Raw genomic sequence first — 20,456 nt, forward strand, 5'->3', positions numbered from 1 at the left:
CAGACTGATCGCGCACTAGAGCTACACACTAGGATCAGTTTATAGTCACGAATGTCTCGAGCATTAAACAATTGCGGGCCGCAACGGAAAACATGCAGCACGCATCAGAGGGCCCGGAATAGATCTTGGAAATTATCGTCGTGGTATGTCTGGTCAGGTAGGTATCTTAGTAGAATAGCCGCCAGACATCCGTAATGACGTTCCGTATTGTATATGTGGAGTCACGGGGGTGGAGTGGAAAGAAAATTGGAATCGTGTTTATTTGTGTGGTTCTATGGTTGTGAAGAGAAGTGGCCTAGTAGAAGGGTCTACTTAAAGATGGGGAACATAGCTGAGGTTTTATATGTGTTGTGCTCCCCCAATAAAGCCTTGGCGCTGTAGATTATGGAAACCACTGGATAAAACACTTGGCGGTTGTTGCTGCCCGAATTGAGGGCCTAATATTTTTTCGGACAAACGCCCAATGTCATTAGCTTCCGCAATTCCACTAAGGCCCTAGATTAGATATTCGGGGTTGGCATACTTGCTAGAAAGTTCGATGAGAAGTTCTGCCGACTGATCGGTTCCCCATAAGATCAGTTATCGAAAACCATCCAATAAGTCAGTTACAAGCTTCATCTGAATAAAGTTATGCCCGCCCAGCATAGTGCAGGATTTAAAGGATGAAGACTGGAGATTTTGACTGTTCGAATCTTGAGTATCAGCCAAGTGAACCCTCGCTGATATATCATTGAGAATTGACCGCCAGATAGTCGAAAGTCGAGACCACAAGCCGACAAGATCAAGTGCCTACTGCGAAAAATATTCCGATGAGGCCAGGAATTATAGGTCTCGAGACCTCTAATTGCGAGGGCAGGCATCTGGTTCAACTTGACCGAAAACACTATTTCCGAAAAAGAGTTCCATAGCCCTCTTGTAAAAATGGTCCTGCTATATACCTACCTCGCAATCCCAGAAACATTATCTGGCGGCTGGAACGATGTTTGATAGCTATTGTCAATTCTTCGCTTGAGATTTTTCATCAAGTGAACATATCCCCACCCTCCAGAATTGGCTAGATAGTAACCACCATGGTGGCTCGAGTGTTCTTGTGGAAGGTTCTCTGTTCTACTAACCTATAAGCTCGACCATGGCAGGTTATAGCGAGCCAAGATTCAGTGCTCAATACGACCGCAATTAGAAGGGCGTGGGTGAGAGAAAGACGCAGTGTGTGCGGTGGAAGTTCAAAGAAACAGACAGCAAATGAAGCCCATTCTTGGTGAAGATGCCTGCAGTCCGAGCTACCAGCTAACATGCTGGAAAGCTTATTTTGCCAAGGATAGCTCTTAATGTGTCCTAGCCCTGAACTCTCAATTGACCTCACCTTCTCACATCTGGACCCCAGTTTCGTTACCCGCCCTGTTTGCTGGGCCGTGCGTGGATGTTCAAATTAACCACCAACCTCACCAACCATCTCTATCCATCTCCATCCATCTCCATCTATCCCCACTCACTTACCTCTATCAGACCCCCGCAGATAACCAGGGCACAACTTATCTAATAGAAGGCCGCAGGCTCAGATACAGGATGACCTACGAGACTGAGAAGTTCAGATGACCCGCCACGATGACCAGCACAGCCCCGAGCGCATGGCATTAGCCAACCACGCTGTCAGACAGCAGCAGCAGATAACGAAATCTCCATGAGTCCCCTCTGATGCTGGATCTTTAGACCAGCTGACCTTGGGTCTAGATGAAATTCACCTACTTACCTTCACAGAAAACCTCAACCAGAATTCCAAGTTTTCCTCCGTTCATGGCTCGGATAAAGAGAACACTAATGAATGCGAGTGATTAACTATGATGCGAATCGAACCGTAGCTTCGCAGGAAAAGCCTAGACGGGTTATGGCATCTCGGTCTACCTTCTAGATACAAGTTGAATCAACTCAACCTTCGGGTTCATAAGAACGAAGGACTTAGAAGCAGCTACTAACATAGTCGATTGGCAAGACTGTTCACTCGCACCAGAAGTCGCCGCACCGCACACTCGTGTTTGCAGTGTACAGAAAACAAAATCTGCAGGAACAGCGACGAGGCAAGGTGCAGCAAGGCGCCCTATTTTCTCTCTAGTGCTGGCGGGGAATCAACCGCAAGTCCCTCGGTATTTGGCATGGCATGAGAAGACCTGCATCAGATGGGTGCCCCGAAAACCACCCGACCAGGAATATTTCTCAACGTACTGTTTGCTTCAATGAGACTGATATTACAGATAGCAGCATGGAGTCTGGTGGTACTTAATTTGATTTCTACCAGACGAAGACACTCCCATCCGGATGCAAGCTTGCAGAAATCTTTCACACATCGACCTTTTTGGATAAGGTACTCTTTCTAGGGAAAGTTCCTATATTTTACTCTCTTGCCAAAACTTGCACCCGACCCGTTATCTGAATTCCTCCGCCAGCGTGAAGTTGGAGTGACAACTAGGAACAGAGTACTTGAAAACTATTTCCTAGAAATACGGCTATGGATGTGTTGCGAAACGGACTAGGAAATGGCGCACAAAATTCAGATTCCTGAATAGAAGATCCATTGTCCTCGGGTTGATCGACTACCCAGGCAAGAAGCACCTTTTACAGGCTCGCAGTGCACCGCGCGCACAACAGCAACATTTAGAAGGATGATGAATTGATCAATCTTACTGGAAGCTACGATCCAGTTTACACTACCACTCACATTACACAATATTACTTTTAACGTACACGGGATACTTCTCAAATAGTGGTTGCGGGCGGGCGATGTCACTTACGAGTGATATTTCATGATCAAATCTCAAATCCATCATCGGGTCATAGTGGAGTCACTTCTAGTCGCTACCAATGAAAAACAGGCTTGACTAAATAGCACCCTGCATATCTTGGTTTTCTTTGGGAAAAAAGGCAAGGAGGTCTGACTTAGGAGCTGCCACGCAGCAAGAGTGGTATTTGACAAAAACATGCCCTTTGAATTTTTTCCGAACGATTTTGGATGCCATGATAAAACATCTTTCATAATATTGCGCACTTACAGGTGAGCTCTGATTCACCTCGGGTGAACTTCGATTTCTTCTCTACTGAAGCGGAAAATCCTGTCGACTACACTCATGATAAACAACAAAGTGAAGTCACTCTTCCGGTTAATAATCACAGCTGTTCAATTCTTACACCAAAGTAACATGGGTATAAGAATCATATTGATTTTCAGAAATTTTTCTAAGCCAGAGCAGTTCTACATCCAAAACATAAGAATGGAAACATTATTCCTGCATCCAAGAGCCAATAGCACATCTCAGGGTATAGTAACAAAGGAAATTAAACAATACACACAAAGACAAAGGAAAAGTATAACCAGCACCCCCCCACAAAACTACAAGTACACATACAAGTTTCCCATCACTGTAGTACTATCTTGTAAGCCACACGCTCGCACCGAAACAGATCAATAGATCAGAGAACATATTTAAGCCGCAGGGGCGCCAGTTCCGGAGGGGATAGCACCAGATGGAGCAACACCGGATGGCATACCGCCCGATGGCATAGTTCCGTTCATGGCACCACCAGCACCGGCATCTCCACCACCGAAGACGGTGTCAGAGGCAACACCGCCATCCTCAGTGAGAGTAGCAGCAACAGAGATATCGTAGGCAGCAGTGCTGTTGATACCGATGGAAATCCAGGCGAGGATACCCTCACTAACATCGTCGCCGAGGTAGACGTACTCTGGGAACGGGTCATAGTCGTTGTCAGCCTGGCTAGGCGCCCACTGGTCCTCCTCGTTGGAGGTGACAGCCTGGGTGTTGGTGTTGTATGGGTAGACAGTCTCAACAGCGGAGCGGAGAGTCTCGTCCCAGAAGAGCTGTCCGACGTGGGTGACGTTCCCACCAGAGAAGGTCTGGTTGGCCTGGACGACACCGCCCTGGTGAGCAACAATGTGGGTGTGGGTAGCACGTCCCTGGTAATGACCAGGGAAGAGGGTGGTGAACTGGGTAACACCCTCGTGGTCGGTGTTCCAGAGACCACGGAGGAAGGTCTTGTCGATGTTGGTCAAATCGGTGGAGTCACCGTTTCCACTGGCGACAATGCCTGAGTAGGTACCGGTAGAGTTTGCGTTCCAGATGTCGACATAGATGCCAGGGACAGGCTCGCAGGTGTTGACATCAATGAATTGAAGATCAAGGTAGACATCGACACCCTCCTGGTCTTCACGGACGTCCTGGCGGATGTACTCGCCGGTTACGTAGTAAGGACCCTCAGTAACCTCGGGGGTAAGAAGACAAGCGAATGAGCTGCCAAAGAGGTAGCTGGCGTGGGTGTTCTGGGAGATACCAGTCTTGTTTGAGTGGTGGTCTACAGCCATAGCAGAGGCCAAGTCACGGGCCTTGTAGAGGTGGTCTGGAGGAATTTATTAGTAATTGATATCATGGGCAGATGTATCGTTATCTTGACTTACTGGACTCAATGCCACGCTTCTGGCGGAGCTTCTGGGCGAGCTCGTTGCGACGAGTGACAGCGCGCTCCATCAAGGCACGGCCATTGAGGGTCTCTGCGCAGGCGGCGAGAGAGCGCTTGGAAGCGTGCCAGACGGCATCACGCTTGACGAGGTTCTCGGCCTCGTGACCTCCAGGGTGAGCTACTGCTGAGCCAACAAGACCAGCGGCGGCGGTGAAGCCAGCTAACAAAGCAGTGATTTGAACCATTTTGATTATTGAGATGTTGTTATAGATATAAAAATGCGAATTTAAGATTGTGAAAAGATTGTGTGATTGTGTGATGTTGCGAGCGAATGATACTGATTGATTGTTCTGATGGCTTCCATTAAGAGTGCCAATCCTCAAACTCTTATAGATTTCGGAGTTGAAGGTGAAAGTGCTAAGTTCTCCTCATAGAGCACCCTATTACGCAGCATCTTGCAAGGGCTACGAGTCTTCAAAGATACTGCAGACGTCAAGATCTCAACATATTGACAAGGGTTGCCAGCCAGATCCCCAAATTAGCGGAAGTTTCCTTTCAGTAGTACAATCTAAAAAGCCGTTGGTTAGCAATAGTAGACAACCGATTCGCAAATCGGTGTTTCAAGGCGGAGCAGAAGTGGCTATGGCTCGGCGAAAGCTTGCTTTGGGGTTAAGGCAAAGTCGTCACCAAGTATCCACATCTCCCCCACATGTCTCCTTTCCACGCGTAAAGTAGAGTAGATGTAGGTGGTACGGACAGACTACTAACCCTCTCTTTCCAAAAGTATGCATATTCAACGGCGGTTGGCTACCAACCTCGGAACTTCCCAGTACTCTGCTTTGAGGCTCTGGTTTACCTAGGCCCACTCGCCCTACTACAATTCCTACCGGTTGGTTAACCGACAGCGTGCTGTCTGGGAACAGGGGGTTGCGGTCTAGTTACCGATCCGAGTGATAGGGTGTGGTTTCTAGAAGTATGCCAAGAGCGGGAGTGACGCGTCTGCTGCCGCGCCGCGACGACTCTTTCTTGGCATAGCTCCAAAACGGTCAACTTCGGTACACAAGCTTCTTCACAGCTTGGTTTCAAGCATAAAATTATAGTACTTTGAGGGTCGCTAAACCAGATATGCGACGTGCGTGAACGCAACACCATGTTTTTGGTAACCACGATAGTAGTCTACAAGCCAATATCGTGTTGTTTCATGTTCATTGAACTACAGTATGTACCTGCATGTTTGTTGGCCACGACAGGTGGTTTACGTGTGCTGTGGGTACCATCATCAGCCATCACTCGAAATATGGCTGTGCAGGCTACAGTATCAAGCCAATATTCAATCACTACATGTAGTACAATTGAGAGAAATCAAGGAATAAGTGAACTTGTAGGACGTGCACCCCTTAGAACAAATTTAGTTATTACTTTAGAAGCCGGGCTAGTGTATCGCACATCCTACCTACTACGTTCCCAAACAGACGCGTCAACCACCAATTAGAATAGAGTGATATCCAAATCAAATATGAATCTCTGTAGGGCTAATCGGAATCTTATCACCTGTCCCCTTCAAAATAGGCGGTAACTATTCCCTCGGGTGGCGAAATGCAGTTCGGAGATGGCCTAGCCTCTTTAACCGGAATTACTGTTCGGTTCCAAGCGGTATAGCTACCCCTATAAGTACAGTTTCAAAAGTTTTTCCCCAAATATTCGGGGGTTCTTTGCCATTACGTGCCTTCGTTACTGCGGCTTTAGTAGGACCCGATCTACTAGCACCACTGAAAACCTCTTAGAGGAATCTTTCCCACTTTCCGTCTCCAGTTATAGAATAGATCGCTGGTACTAGGTGTAAATACTCAAGTACGGAGGTTCTCAAGTACCCACTTCAGTACGTCAATATTGTCAAAAGAAAAGAAGAAGAAAACAAGCCATCAGTACTTACTCATGAGACTAGTTGCAGAACAGAAAGCTTCATCATGATTGGGGGCCACTTAAAACTAGGCGGAAAAGCCGCGACCTTGGTAGAATTGAAAAACTGAATTAATTAGAGTGGTTAAAGAATAATTGATTGCCAATTGGTTTTTTCAGTCGTCAGTAAATTGAAAACTCATATGCGAGAATCTATGCAGATCAGTAATTTCAGTACATACGAACCGAGAGCGCCTGTCTATGCAAGGGTTGTAACTCGCTCTTCCTCACTCCCAGAACACCTGTTACAAATCCCACGAGTCTCGTTCGTCCGCCAGAGGCAAGCTAAAAAGAAAGAGTACTGGGATATGTATCTTTTCAGTCTAAAGATGCGACCCAGGGAAAGTACACAGACCTGAAGATCGATCGAAAGACCCATGCCAGGTCTAGCAAGTACATACATGAATTCACTACCAACCCTGTATGTGTACCGAGTGGGTGAGAAGTAGAAACGACTTAGAACCCGGATAGTAATCTACCCGCTTTAATATGCCCCGCCACGTCCCATGTGAGGAGAATAGGTACACGCGTTGTAGGAGAAAACTTTTCCATCAGTCTCGGGGAACGTCATCGGCGTCTATCCTAAATCAGCTGTTTTAGTAAAAATGAAGAAACCCCCCCGAAGCTGCATTCCCGACAAGAGGTTTATCCCCTATCCAAACTAAATACTATACTCTTACCAACCGGACTGCAAAATTCCGTCTTGGTGACCGGCATACCGGTTATACACTGAAGTATGGAGAACGCCTTTCATTACTCCATATATTCAATTGCAAATGAGATACGATAGAAGCCAAGTATCTTGGCTAAGTAGACAAGCTTTCAAAACGTGGGCAGACTCCAGAGTCAAAATATGTCTAGCCAAGTATCTTGGCTATTCAAGCTTTTGGTGAGGACACACTTGGCAAAAATCAACGACAACTTTAGGCGCCGAAAAGATTTATCGGCCTCCACAGGGCTTGTCCGAATTTAGGCCAAAAAAGTAGTATATGATCATTCGGTCCGCGGTATTATCTTATCAGGGAGGTGGCCCCCCTTAATTGTGGGGGCCTTTTAGATAAAACCACAATTCGGCTCAGCTCAAAATCAATTAGCCTTATGGATGCTAGATACGGTATATTGATTACTAGTATATTCCCCTATGGTAGGTGCGGTGAAACCAGTATTTATCGGATCGATAACAGAAGAGGTGTGTTTAACATCCTTCTCGGCAGATGTTAGGATATGACCAAACTTTTGAGCTCATGTAAAATACACTAGAAGCATGACGTACTACTCGTTGTTTCTGGGTGTTTGGTCGACTTGAAAGGTTTGGACCCGAGAAGTCTGGTCATCAATCAATGATGATTATCAGCATAACCTCAGGTTTGTCCTGGAAAAGTTCGTTGGAAAGCCAAGACCTTCCAGTCTGGACTTAAAGTATCTCAATGCGATGATACATAGGATATGTAGAGAGAATCCATGAGGACTCGGATGCCTAGGGGAATGAAGCATCATTATGTTTGCGTCTATGTCCTAATGTTATTTAAAAAATGCCCATAGAGGATGGATGGGCCACCAAATATCGTGTTCATTATCGAATCTAACTTCAGTTGGATCAGCTATTGACCGCTACCAAACTACAACGGCGGCGGCGGTGGTAGCGGCAACTCTTTCGAAGTTTCAGCGATAGGTCTACCTCGTTTTGAAATATAGATAGGAAAGAGCTCATCTAGGTGCTCTGGATAGGGATGACGTTTGAGGAGTTGAAAGGGGACGATGACCGTGATCATGGTTGTGACGGTGGTGGCGGTGGTTGTGTTTGTCGTTGTGGTGGTGTCTGGCAGTGGAACGTAACGGCGTTGTCAAAACTTGACGGCATCATCAATTTTCGGCCCAAACCACGCACACCTGACCCAAGCCTCTGTCCAAGAGGCCGAAGATTCTTGCTGTCTTCTCCCAAGCTAGTGTAAGCCTAGGCCTGAGGCCGGAGAAGGCCGATACTCTACGACCAAGCGCTTCAAGAAAAGACTCACTTACAATGCACTTTACTCTTCCCCTGGGTGGTCAGCCTCCCCCTCTCATTTCAGGGTTTTCTCGGGGCTGAAAGGTATCGAGTTAACTCCTCTATTTCTTCCTTCCGTTTTATCTTGAGCACCCAGTTGAATCGCCTGTTTCCCTTCTCACCTCCTCCTCTTCCGTAACATGGGGTTTGAACTCAAAGATAAATGAGAAGAGAATATAGGTAGCTTACGTATGTTAATTGTGGACAGTTCCGAGGCTCAGCCTTGAAGGCCGCCTTCGCTCCGGTTCATGTGAAAGATTGAATGATAGTGATGGTTCCATCGGTATCTAACCCACCCACGACCAGAGCTAGGGGCCTTTACTTATCAACAGTTAATATATAACTCGATACTCAGCGTCAAGACACACCGAAGTGCCTCGATACTTACATATACCCACAAATATATCAAGGCTGTACAAAACCAAAGGAGGCGAAGCTAATGGACCATCCCTCCGCTTTAACCCGAGCGCTGTCTGACTAGACTGTAGATATTAGTATTTTACGAACCTATTTTCTACCCATTCGGCGTACAGTATCAAAAAACGGCCCAAGAGATCCACCAGTATTCCATAGTACCAGGCCCAATGTGATCCACGATACCTAGGGTCTTTTTCACTCTACTTTACTTCGAGGCGAAGGGTTTGCAAGACCGAGGTACCTCAAGACCGCCAGCTTATTTTACTCCGAGGTACCTTGGGGAACCTCAAAAGCCGAACTCCAAAACCTCGAATGGCCGCGGCGCCCGGGAGGAACATAGGGCACGCTTTGAAACACACAAATGGAATCTTATCACATCAGCTCGATGGGGATACTAAAAAAGGATTAACTAAGTGGAGGTATATATTTTACGAGTGATTTCATGTGACGCCTGACTAAGCAATGGGTACGGATCCAGTCTCAGAAATCATGAGTACCCCGAAAATTATTTGAGTTCGAGATAGACGGTATTAAACCCTTATATCCAGATTCAATAATAGAGTGTCCCCCAAACTGGGACAGACATTCACACTCCCAGGCGCTTTTGCGTCGCCGTTTAAAACGGGTATGGCTAGAAAAAACCTAGCCTACTCATTCTTATATCGCATTATCCTCAACACATCCACATTATTCTCTTATCAATAATATGACATCATCCTGGATGGGTTGTGGTCATGACGTATCACTCGCCGTGTATTGAGTTCCTCAACGGCGAGAACCCACGAGTAGTTAGGCTTGGGCACATTCGACTGGATTGTGTTGCGTGAATCCTGTCCTGGGAAAGTCTGGTGAAGGTTCTCCGACCTTCTCTACACGCGTCCTTTTAAAGGATTACTGAGTAATATCACCCATCTGCCAAGAGGGAATCACAATCCCGCACTCGGCCTGTGACGACGGATCTTGCGACACTTTGTTGAATTTTGGAGAAAACCAGTACTCACGGCCACATACAAAGGGATTTACTGTAGATTAAGTTAAGTGCCTCTAATTCGTATACGCTTACATCAAACCTGATTAAAAAATAGTCTCTATTTGAGAGCTCTCCAACCGAATCACCAAAAAACTATGCCAGCAGATTGATGATACTGTTTCCCATTTTTTTTCCCTTTATACAATGGCTGGCAGGTAGTAGGTATATAGATAGGTTTCCTCATCACCCATTCTTCCTTCCCCGGTCCCTAGGACTAGTTACTAGAAACAACATATTGACGTTATCTCTAATTTTTTGCCAACTTCTTCAGATTTGCAGTACGATGACATTACTACTTTTTGATCCGAAGTTGCCAATCCCCTCCAATGCCAACCAAGAAAGAAAGAAATGTAAAAAAAAAACGAGAAATGAAACACCGGGTTTTTTTTTATTGCATTTAAAAGACAAGAGCGGCACCCTTGGTCTTCTTGTCACCACTAAAGAGAGGGAAACCAGCATGTCAGTACCATTTTTAACACCAATTGCGGGGAGAATTATGGCGTACCCAAGCTCGAAGTGCTTGCATCTTTTCAGGGCAAGCTGGGCCTTGGTCTTGCAGACAGTGCACTCCAGTCTCAACACGACCTTCTTGGTGGTCTTCGCCTTCTTGTGGAAGACGGGCTTAGTCTGACCTCCGTAACCGGACTGCTTACGGTCATAACGACGCTTTCCCTGGGCGAACAAAGAGGCCTGGAGAGTGGAGGAGCTTCGTTAGTTTACGTTCGGGGGTGCTGACATTCGGGGGAAACGAGAACGGACCTTTCCGGCTTTGTACTGGGTGACCTTGTGCTGGGTGTGCTTCTTGCAGGACTTGCCCTTGCAGTAGGTCTTACGGGTCTTGGGGACGTTGACCTGGAGGAGTTAGAGTTGTTAGCGAGCACTCTGAGCCATGACTCTTATTTCCATCATATATGTCCGGTGGTGGCGAATGCTGGTTTGCTGTGTCCGGAGCTTCGTTCCCAGCTCATCCTCTATCCAAAATCTCCAAATTGCTTCGAGCTGAATGGCGACGGTTGGCATGATCCTGATGTATGTTTAGACAGCGTATCGAGTTTGTTGATAGGTATCTGTGTGCCGTTGACGCCACTGGCCAAACCGAATGCGAATCCCGTTCAATCCCCCACATCCATCCCTTCCCCACATCCGAAAACCCCGGCAAAACCCCGAACCTCGAAACAATTTAAGGTCCGCTATCTCTCATCTCCGCTCCAAGAAACAGTCGTCCCTCTCGGCCTCGGTATCGCGAAAAATAATCCCGGTTCGGCACCACCAGAAAATGGACGGACAAAAAAAAAAAACGAAAATTAGACATAGAGAATCCTTACCATTTTGAATTAGTTGGTGTGAATTCGGGGGTCGTGAGAGCTCGTTTGGTGGTCGGTGTTGTCGTAATCGGTTGTCCAGGCGAAGAAACGACTTTGGCGCGTTGGTGGTTGCTACGGCCATCGTGATCGTGGGGCAGCGCTGTGATGTGTGTGGGTTGTTTAGGGTTTCTGGGACTGCTTATCGTGCCTGTACCCTAATCTGTCAGGATGCGGTCTGAGATATACAACCAAAGATACTGCCACAACTCCAACTTTATAAGACTACAATTGTACAACCTAAGGCCCCGGAACAAGAGGAATTGGAAGACAGTACTGTATTCAGATTTAAAAACTTTAAAAGATTCGCTATTGGAAGCCCTCCCCCGGGGGTCAATGATTTGCACATGCGATGTCCCATCTTATCTCAGATAAAAGCTCTAAGATGCTGATAAGTTAGAGTATATTATCGATCTCGAGCTCGGGAATCCTAATTATGAACAGATATCGACGGTTTGAAACGAAGGCCCCGAATCACTAACCATTTCATCACTCACAAAGCTCCGAGACTTAGTCCTTGTGTTCGGTCCAGAGTGTTTTTGGGGAAAATGTTGTACAAGGAATTGAGATTGTTGATCTTAGTGGTCCCCTAGTATGGATGGTATGGCCGCAGTCAAAGAGGCCCAAAATGTAGCCTTTATCGGGTCATTTGACGTATAATGGTTAGAGAACGGTCAGAGGTCCCGAGATTAAAATGAGGATCAAACAGATCAGGGCAAATCAGAGTGAATGAAACGGTTCATTGCTACCTCTGTTATAGATTTGGTCAAGGCAACTGTCTCGTAGATGAAAATTGAAAGTGGTTCTAGATATCACGCTAGCTGTATAAGATCTGATAAGATCTCTAATTGATAAGAGCCTCCAACGTCAGTCAAACCAAGAAGCTCCATCCAAAGCAACCAATCCCAAATCACAGCTCTCACCATGATCAACGCCGTACTAGTATTCAACAATAACGGCCAGCCGCGCCTGACAAAGTTCTATTCCCAGATTGTTCGTCTCGATTTTCTACTACACATTTCTCCAAAATAACCAACTAACCACCTCTCAGGACGTCTCACTACAGCAAAAGCTCCTCACCCAGATCTTCTCCCTCGTCTCGAACCGCCCTGCCTCCGCCTGCAACTTCCTCCCGTAGCTCTCCCTGCTCAATAATGCTTGAACTCCATGTAGATACTAACTCACAGCTCTCACTACTAGCCTCCCACCTCTCCTCGCCGGCTCCTCCTCCTCAACATCCTGGAACACCAGCGCCGGCGACGAACCCACAACCCTCCTATACCGGCACTATGCCACCCTCTACTTCATCGTGATCAGCGACTCTCTCGAATCCCCCCTCGGCCTCCTTGACCTAATCCAAGTGTTCGTGCAAGCCCTCGACGCACTCTTCGAGAACGTCTGCGAGCTCGACCTCATTTTCAACTTCGAGACGCTGCATGCAACGCTCGAAGAGATGATCATCGGCGGGTGCGTCGTCGAGACGGATCTAGGCAAGATTGTCAAGGCTGTGCGCGACGCGGGAAAGGTTGCGAAGAGGCCGAAGGAGCGGAGTGTAGGCGGGGGAGGCGGGTCGGGCATGGGTATGGGGAGGGGCGGCTTCATGAGCGGGGGGGATGTGTGGACTGGGAGGTAGGCAATTGACATGGCGTTTGGGATGTCCGGGGTAGCTGCTGGTACGTATGTAGGTATCAAGGTATAAATATCATAGAGCGGTCCTTGCGTTCCGGTTTGGGAACCTAGTTGACTATGAGGAAGCAATATCTAGGAACAAGCAGCCAACTGGTTAGAGACCCAGGAGGTACTTGTCAAGTATACGCATGAACTAAGATGCTCTTAGATACTGCGCAGTTGTATCCGTAAGTCAGTCCGAGACCAGTTGCAGTCGGAGCTGGAGTCGGAGCTGGAGCCCGATCCGGCTCCTTCTCAATAACTAAGTAACAGCACCGAAACTAGGTTGCATCAAAAAGAGGCCGGCCTGGGTCATGAATCGCATAATATTGTTCTAAAGCTTAACCTTTCTGTACAATGCCGTAAACTCTCTCACAACCTTAAACAATTCATGCCGTACAGGCTCAAATCCCAAGATAAGCCCAGATTCACCATACCTCGAGTAGAGGCCATAGCCCAATTGGATCAAAGATGCAATAGGTCAGGGGACTAAGCGTCCCCTTTGAACCCATCGATGCCAATAGAGCCGACTCTGCATCCAATAACTCCATTTAAACACTTGCCAAACAAATAGGCTTTCCCAACACTCCATGAAACCCCCACTCCCGAGGGAGTATCTATGACCCTGTCCCTCCATTAGCAGCTCCACGATATGACCGTAAGCCCAAGACCTGGTAAACATCGAGACCCTATGAACGCCCCACGTCAGAAGTCTTCCAGAACAGCCTCCCCGATGCCGTGCAGCGCATTGCATGATCATCAGAAACAGCATAAACCCGTGTCTCCATCGCCAGCGTCAACCTAGGTAACTCAATTGCGTACAACCCCCTGTACGGCCAACATGCCGGAACAACTTCCCAGCTCTGCAAGTTTACAAAAGTAATCGAGTCGGGTCCCTTCCCATGCTCCATTTGTTTGATCTTCTTCGGCGCACCATTGCTGGTGTATCCAACATGGGTTGAGAGGGAAGCATTGATTAGCTCGCCCCGTTCGAGACAGGAAAAGGTATGACGACATGAGGCTCAACCGACTTGACGCAGATGACCGATGTTTATATTTCTTTTTTTTTCTCCAGCAGAGAATTGGGGCTTATGCCAACCAGGCAGGAGCGCAACCACGTCCGCATAGCAATGCAATTGGCTCGACGAGGCGACCAAGTAAAGCAGGTAGCTAGGGAAGGCGAGGTAAGGGGATCATGATCATGCGGATATGATATCGGTGAGGGGGGGGGGTGAGGGGAGCTGAAAAGTGGTTATATAAAGCAATGAGTCTTCTCTACTCTAGCTCGCTACTTCAGAACATTTGAGAGAACTCGGAAACTAAAGATATTACTCACACACTACCACTACCTACCTCTCTACAATCTCATCTAGAGCACAACAACAATTCACCACACCCAAATCCAAAGCAAACCACATCTCACCATGGCAGCAGTATCTCAGAACGGTACTGGCACCTCCACCCCCTCCGTCGGAAACCCCAGCTCCGACTCCTTCTCCGTCTGCGTTTTGTAACTCCCCCTCCACGCCCCCCCACCACAAAGCCCATACTAACACTCCCCTCCCAGCTGCGGCGCCAACGCCGGCACCTCACCTTCCTATCTCACCGCGGCCACCGCCCTCGCCACAACCATGCACGCCAACAACTGGTCCCTCGTCTACGGCGGCGGCACCGTGGGCCTCATGGGGACCGTTGCGCGGACGCTGCGCTCCCTCGGCGGCAACGTGCACGGCATCGTCCCGCAGGCACTCGTCGCCTTCGAGCAGGGCGGGGTCACGCCCGACGAGGCCGAGTACGGCAAGACCACCGTTGTAAACGACATGCACACACGCAAGAGCATGATGGGGAAGCTCTCCAATGCGTTTGTAGCGCTCCCCGGCGGCTTCGGGACGATGGAGGAGCTTTTCGAGGTTGTTACTTGGAACCAGTTGGGGATCCATGCCTGTCCTATTGTATTGTTCAATGTGGATGGATTTTACGATGGGTTGCTGGCTTGGGTGAGGAGTGCTGTGGAGGCTGGGTTCATTAAGCCAGGCGCCCAGGGTATCATTGTCGAGGCGAAGACGGCGGAGGAGGTTGCAGACAGGATCCGGGATTATGTCCCCGCGTCCGGGAGAATGAATCTCAATTGGGGCTTGGAGTAGATAGACTAGTTGTGATAGTTTTCTAGCTAAATAGGTTTCCTTTGTTATATATGGTTCACAGGAATATGGTTTTCTTTTGAAACTATGGAGTTGGGGTTATTAGGTCGAATTTTAGAATTCTTGCCTGTCACTACATTATACATAGTTACCAGATAGTGTTTTATCCTGAAGAAAGAACCCTAATTCTCCACGAGCCTAGTATTAATTCAAAATTCACAAAAAAACACAAAAAAAGCACTGGCACTCATTGATATCATAGCTCTGTTTATTCCATTATTCACAGAAGACAGACAGAAAAACAAGAAAAACTACAGGAATACGAACTTTTCTTTTACTCTATTCTGTTGTATCCATAGTCTCCTCCGGAGCAGCTGCAGCCTCCTCCTCCTCGGCCCCCCTCCCACCCCTACTGCTCTGGACATTCCCGAGCTTCTCAAGCCACTCACCCACCTCATCTCCATCATAGAGCTTAAACTTCTCCCCGCCAACGCCCACCACCGCAACACTCGTATTCGCAATCGTAAGCTCCTTATCCTGCGCCAACGAGTCCCTCAACGCCTTCAACCCATGCAGGACGAGCTCCTCCCTGCTGCTATCCGCAAACTCCTCATACGTACGCTCCAGGTACGTCCTAGCGCTCTGCGAGCGGGCACCAATGGACGCCCCACGGTACTCGAGCACCATTCCCGATGGCTGGAACTCCCAGAGGTGAGGGCCGGTCTCGTCGACGCCGGCAACGAGCAGGCCGACACCGTATGGGCGGCGGCCGTAGTGCTGCGTGTTGACCTGGGCCTTGTCGGCGATGGCGTTGACGACGCGGGCGACGGGGACGGGGCGGTTGTAGAGGAGGCGGGAGGACATGGATTGCTGGCGCATGAAGTTTGAGAGGACACGGGCGTCGGGGGCCAGGCCGGCGAGGGCTACACCGAGATGGGTGTCGATTCCTATAAAACATGCACCTCTCCCATCAGCATTCCATTCTAGAGCTATCTGTGAAGGTGTGTGGGAGGTGCTCCGAACCGATGATCTTCTTCTGGTAACTGCCCAGCTCCTCCGCGTTCCGCTGTGCCAAACAGGTCCCGTTAGCAAGGTGCTCTTATCCCATTCCATCACGGGAGACAATACCTTCAGGGCAACAAGCACGGCGTGTGTCTTGCTGACCAATCCCACGGCGACGGAACCCTGTTTTATAGCCTCGAGAGCATATTCGACCTGGAAGATACGGCCCTGTGGGGAGCTATTGTCGAGGTTGTTAGTGGGGGTTTCATCTTCTCAGCGGATCATGGAAGAGGGGGTATTACAAGGTGACGGAATCGTTGTCGTAGTTGTTTCTGAACATTTTGAATGTTTGGATGCTCAGAAAATGATGGATGGCGGGGGTGATGGATATGCTGGCGATGCTGTGTGCGTGGGGTTGAGGTGTTGAGGGTTGACGCGGAGGTTTCCTAGTTCTGAGCAATACGTAGGTGTGGTAGATTTCAGAACGGAAATGACAGGAAGCAGGGAATAGCGAGTTGATATTGGAGAGCAGAGTTGCAATTATTACTATATGAGCTCTAGGAAGTTCTTAATAGAGCTCCCTTTCCTCGAACAACACAAAACAATTGACAATAATTCGCAACTTGAACAAAAAACGGTCAATACTGCCTGCCCCGCTATTCCCCCTGCAGCTCCCCTCCGATAAGATGCTGCCTGGTTATCTCTGTCGTCCGGGTAAGCTGCAATGGCGGACTTCAGGGCGGGGCCATTTCTCTAGTGGCGGAGACAAGCGAATCGTGTGTAAGGTTTTAAAGATTTCAAAGAAAGATTTCTAAGCTGTTTCTCCACGGAGTTTTTATCCCACCGCCAACCCTCTCCGATAGACAATTCTCACCCCCCTCAACCCACACAGATATAAAAACATTCTCTGCGCACCAAACCACTCAATTACAGTCCAGAAAAACCCACCCACTTTTTAACGCAAACATACACCTAGCAGAGTACTTACCTCGACTCACGAGACCAGTCAAAATGTCACCACCAGCAGTCCTCGTCGACACATCCTCCGACTTTTCCCTCCCTGCCCCCACACCCACAGGGCGAACACTCCTGCTATGCCCGCCGTCCATTTCCTCGACCCCCGCGCTCCTCGAGTCAGCCCTCTCAACGCTCCCGCGCGACTCCACCGATGTCCAAATGCTTGACCGCCTCGCCCTCGGCCTCGTCTCCCTCCCAGCGACAACCTACACCTCCGTGCTACTCCTCTCCACGCCCTCCGCGACATCAGAGCCTTCAGCCCCAATACTAGAAAAGGTCTTTGCCTCCATGGCGCCGGGCGCTAAATGGCGGTCTCAGAACAACACTCCCGTCAGCGCGGACAAGCTCGCTCTCCTCATGGCGGGCTTCCTGGTGGCGGACGACGGGTCCCTCGTAAAGCCAGACACAAAGAGCGTGCCATTGAAGCTACGACGAAAGGCCGACAGCCCCGCGGCGGTGCCGAAGCCGGCGGCGCCCGTGGTGGTGGCGGCGGCGCCGAGCGGCGTCGGGTTCATTGATTTTGGCGACGACCTGGATGACGATGACGAGTTGATTGACGAGTCGACGCTCCTTGACGGCGACGATCTGTCAGCGCCGATTCAGCAACGTAAGCTACCTCCCCGTCTATCCCGTTATCGCTGGACGCTTTACTAACACAGATTAGCGGCCGAGTGTCGCCCCAAGCCCGGGAAGCGTAGGCGCGCATGCAAGGATTGCACCTGCGGTCTCAAGGAGAAGCTCGAGGAGGAGGACGCCACACAGCGCTCAGCGGCCGACAAGGCTCTCGCAGCGGCAAAGGAGAAGGCCGCGGCGGGAATCAAGTTGAATGCGGATGACCTGGCGGAGATCGACTTTACGGTTGAGGGCAAGGCGAGCTCGTGCGGGAGCTGCTACCTCGGCGATGCGTTCAGGTGCGCGGGCTGCCCGTACATCGGGCTGCCAGCGTTTAAGCCTGGTGAGGCGGTCATGCTGGAGACTGATGATCAGTTGTAAAAAAGTAGATTCTTTGGTGGTGTTTTTTTATTCTTTCTCTCTCTTTGGTATTGTTTGGTCCGGCTTTCCTTCTTTCTTTCTTTCTTTTGTGTCTAGTTTGGTTTGGGTCAGGTTACAAGAGGAAAAGTACAATTATACATACAGGGTGACTAATTGCATCTGCACTGCACTGCATTGCTTGTTAGCTCTTGCGCTCTTTTTCTTGCATTACACAAGTCTGTTTCTTCTTCCGTGTCAATGATAAATATGACTGTACACGCGTTGCCAAAAACACCCCGTATACTTGACTGTTTCTGTCCTGGCCCGCTGGTGTCTGCCATGCGCGTCGAGTGACAGTCCATGACCCAATGTTCTCACCCCGCAATCGACGACTGCAAGACGTCATGCAAACTCAGAGTCCTTACATAAAAAGGCCACCACCCGACATCTTCCCTCATCCCTCAAGCTAGCAACCCCTCACAACCTCAAACACCACGTATCATCACCATCACCAGTAAAAACCACCACCACCACCACCACCACCACCACCACCAGAACAAAATGGCACCCCTCTTTGTAATATGCTTGAACCACCGCACTCACGACATCAATTGCGATGAAGGCTAACATCGGTGAAAATAATAGACTATAATGATCTGGGAAGCTGTTGCTCTCACGTGGGGTTTCTTCACGATGTACGATAAGAGGCTTACGGTTCCCTTTGCATCGGTACTCTGAGAGCTAGAGCAGGTGCAGTAAAGAAGTCGGGCCGGGTATATCTGGCATCTTTTTAGGTGGAGCTCACGGTGATCAGGGCTATGAGCAATGATACTCACGGGTGGGGATTTCCTAGAATAACAGTCAGACGAAGCTTAATTCTGTAAGTATAGAGAGATGTAGTTATCTATATATGCAGTTCTCCTGTATGCAAACAATTAGGAGAGATATAAGATCGCTCATTATCCTGCAAGTCGAGTCGACGACCCGACAACCCGGATGTGATCGATGCTGCGTGCATCTGCATCGCCAAAGAGAAGCGCTGCAATATGAAAACCGAGATCTCCGCCAACGTTACAATATTACATACATACATACAGACCTTTGTGTCACCATGATATCTCCGAGTGATGATCCATGACATCGCCATTCGCAAAATAAAAATAAAAAAACTTGCGACAGATCCGCCCTAGACTCGTTAACGAGACCAAAGCCAAATCTGTTAGAAGCTTTAATTTGGAGCTTGTAGTATCTAACCGATCACCAGCTGTAGCTAAATACCTACATGTATGTACCTCCCAGTCTCGCAGTCTTGGCAACTCACAACCCCAAGTGCCTCGCGTCACTCAGCCCCATCGCCTGCCCATACAACCTCAACATCCAAACGCACCCACCACCACACCGCAAACCCCACGACTCACGACTTTCCCCCCAGCACCCCTACATACCCAGCACATCATATCCCCCCCCCACCACCATGGCCGGCCTCAAAACCATCATCGTCCTCGCCTTCGTAAGCCCCCCCCCCCCCCCCGCCCGCCAGCCCACCCACTGCAGGCCAGCTAACTAACTAACGCAACTCAACCTAGGTCCTCGCGATCGGCTTCCTCCTCGTGATCCTCTCCTCCGCGCTCTACGGAAACTACTTCCCGCTGCTCGTCGTCGCCACATACTGCATCGCGCCGCTGCCCAACGCAATCTGCTCGTGCTGGAGCAACCCCGACGACTTCATGGACAGTACGGGCCGCCTAGGGCTAGATCTAGGCAGGTTCCTGACGGGCTTCTTCGTCGTCATGGGGATTGGTAAGTTCAACCTCAGAAGGGGGGGGGGGGGGGCGGTAGGGGTGGAGAAATATGAGCTAATGCAGAGGTGTGGTGTGGTTGTAGCTTTGCCGGCGGCCCTGGCACACTCGGGCATCATCCAGGTCTCGGCCATGGTCATGTCGATTATCGGCGGCCTGCTCATCTACGGGACAATCATCTCGTTCACGATGTTCTTCCAGGAGGCGGAGGACTTCTAGGTAGCTAGCTAGTAGTAGTGGCGGGTGGTGGCGACTGGTTCGGTTCGGTTCGGTTCGGGGCAGGGCAGTATAACGGGTGCAGGCAATATGAGGAGTAGTAGCTGCTACTACATAGAGAAACCCGCAGACAGTGGACAATAAGATGACGGCAAAAAAGACTGACAGGACTGGAATGAATTGCAAAAAAACAAAAAAAAACATAACTTGACCGGGGTTTCGGCGCAGTGGTGAATGCATGAATGAGTATTGTACCATAGTTATAACATTTTTCTTTTCTTTTTCTTTTCCTTTTTCTTTTTTGAAAGCCTATGGACAGGGTGGAGGAGTAGATGGAAGCTTAAGGGACTGGTTTAATTAGTT

General features: G+C 49.1%; 9 protein-coding genes across 9 annotated transcripts; 5 read left to right on the forward strand and 4 right to left on the reverse strand.

The window, feature by feature from the left end:
• Positions 1 to 3,475: 3,475 nt before the first annotated feature.
• Positions 3,476 to 4,712, reverse strand: H6S33_012122 (uncharacterized protein; the record flags this gene model as incomplete). Its single annotated transcript, XM_044843499.1, has 2 exons — positions 3,476 to 4,407; positions 4,466 to 4,712. 2 exons carry the CDS (start codon positions 4,710 to 4,712, stop codon positions 3,476 to 3,478), a joined length of 1,179 nt encoding a protein of 392 aa, XP_044695790.1.
• Positions 4,713 to 6,090: 1,378 nt separating this feature from the next.
• On the reverse strand, positions 6,091 to 7,923 carry H6S33_012123 (uncharacterized protein; the record flags this gene model as incomplete). The annotated part of the gene is made up of 7 exons (XM_044843500.1): positions 6,091 to 6,126; positions 6,194 to 6,236; positions 6,315 to 6,341; positions 6,401 to 6,408; positions 7,540 to 7,629; positions 7,700 to 7,752; positions 7,827 to 7,923. 7 exons carry the CDS (start codon positions 7,921 to 7,923, stop codon positions 6,091 to 6,093), a joined length of 354 nt encoding a protein of 117 aa, XP_044695791.1.
• A 273-nt stretch (positions 7,924 to 8,196) lies between these two features.
• On the forward strand, positions 8,197 to 8,813 carry H6S33_012124 (uncharacterized protein; the record flags this gene model as incomplete). Its single annotated transcript, XM_044843501.1, has 4 exons — positions 8,197 to 8,258; positions 8,385 to 8,515; positions 8,679 to 8,753; positions 8,803 to 8,813. The coding sequence occupies 4 exons, from the start codon at positions 8,197 to 8,199 to the stop codon at positions 8,811 to 8,813; spliced, it is 279 nt and encodes a 92-aa protein (XP_044695792.1).
• Positions 8,814 to 10,314: 1,501 nt separating this feature from the next.
• On the reverse strand, positions 10,315 to 10,937 carry H6S33_012125 (uncharacterized protein; the record flags this gene model as incomplete). Its single annotated transcript, XM_044843502.1, has 4 exons — positions 10,315 to 10,354; positions 10,423 to 10,607; positions 10,677 to 10,769; positions 10,812 to 10,937. The coding sequence occupies 4 exons, from the start codon at positions 10,935 to 10,937 to the stop codon at positions 10,315 to 10,317; spliced, it is 444 nt and encodes a 147-aa protein (XP_044695793.1).
• Positions 10,938 to 12,202: 1,265 nt separating this feature from the next.
• On the forward strand, positions 12,203 to 12,911 carry H6S33_012126 (uncharacterized protein; the record flags this gene model as incomplete). The annotated part of the gene is made up of 3 exons (XM_044843503.1): positions 12,203 to 12,271; positions 12,330 to 12,412; positions 12,479 to 12,911. 3 exons carry the CDS (start codon positions 12,203 to 12,205, stop codon positions 12,909 to 12,911), a joined length of 585 nt encoding a protein of 194 aa, XP_044695794.1.
• A 1,459-nt stretch (positions 12,912 to 14,370) lies between these two features.
• On the forward strand, positions 14,371 to 15,090 carry H6S33_012127 (uncharacterized protein; the record flags this gene model as incomplete). The annotated part of the gene is made up of 2 exons (XM_044843504.1): positions 14,371 to 14,456; positions 14,514 to 15,090. The coding sequence occupies 2 exons, from the start codon at positions 14,371 to 14,373 to the stop codon at positions 15,088 to 15,090; spliced, it is 663 nt and encodes a 220-aa protein (XP_044695795.1).
• A 336-nt stretch (positions 15,091 to 15,426) lies between these two features.
• Positions 15,427 to 16,429, reverse strand: H6S33_012128 (uncharacterized protein; the record flags this gene model as incomplete). The annotated part of the gene is made up of 4 exons (XM_044843505.1): positions 15,427 to 16,034; positions 16,111 to 16,153; positions 16,216 to 16,327; positions 16,392 to 16,429. The coding sequence occupies 4 exons, from the start codon at positions 16,427 to 16,429 to the stop codon at positions 15,427 to 15,429; spliced, it is 801 nt and encodes a 266-aa protein (XP_044695796.1).
• Positions 16,430 to 17,100: 671 nt separating this feature from the next.
• On the forward strand, positions 17,101 to 18,099 carry H6S33_012129 (uncharacterized protein; the record flags this gene model as incomplete). Its single annotated transcript, XM_044843506.1, has 2 exons — positions 17,101 to 17,713; positions 17,771 to 18,099. 2 exons carry the CDS (start codon positions 17,101 to 17,103, stop codon positions 18,097 to 18,099), a joined length of 942 nt encoding a protein of 313 aa, XP_044695797.1.
• A 1,453-nt stretch (positions 18,100 to 19,552) lies between these two features.
• On the forward strand, positions 19,553 to 20,096 carry H6S33_012130 (uncharacterized protein; the record flags this gene model as incomplete). Its single annotated transcript, XM_044843508.1, has 3 exons — positions 19,553 to 19,588; positions 19,665 to 19,878; positions 19,963 to 20,096. The coding sequence occupies 3 exons, from the start codon at positions 19,553 to 19,555 to the stop codon at positions 20,094 to 20,096; spliced, it is 384 nt and encodes a 127-aa protein (XP_044695798.1).
• Between the last annotated feature and the right edge of the window lie 360 nt (positions 20,097 to 20,456).

The sequence above is a fragment of the Morchella sextelata genome (genome assembly GCF_020137385.1).
Source record: "Morchella sextelata strain SCLS chromosome Unknown scls_7, whole genome shotgun sequence".
NCBI classification, from domain to species: Eukaryota; Fungi; Ascomycota; class Pezizomycetes; order Pezizales; family Morchellaceae; genus Morchella; species Morchella sextelata.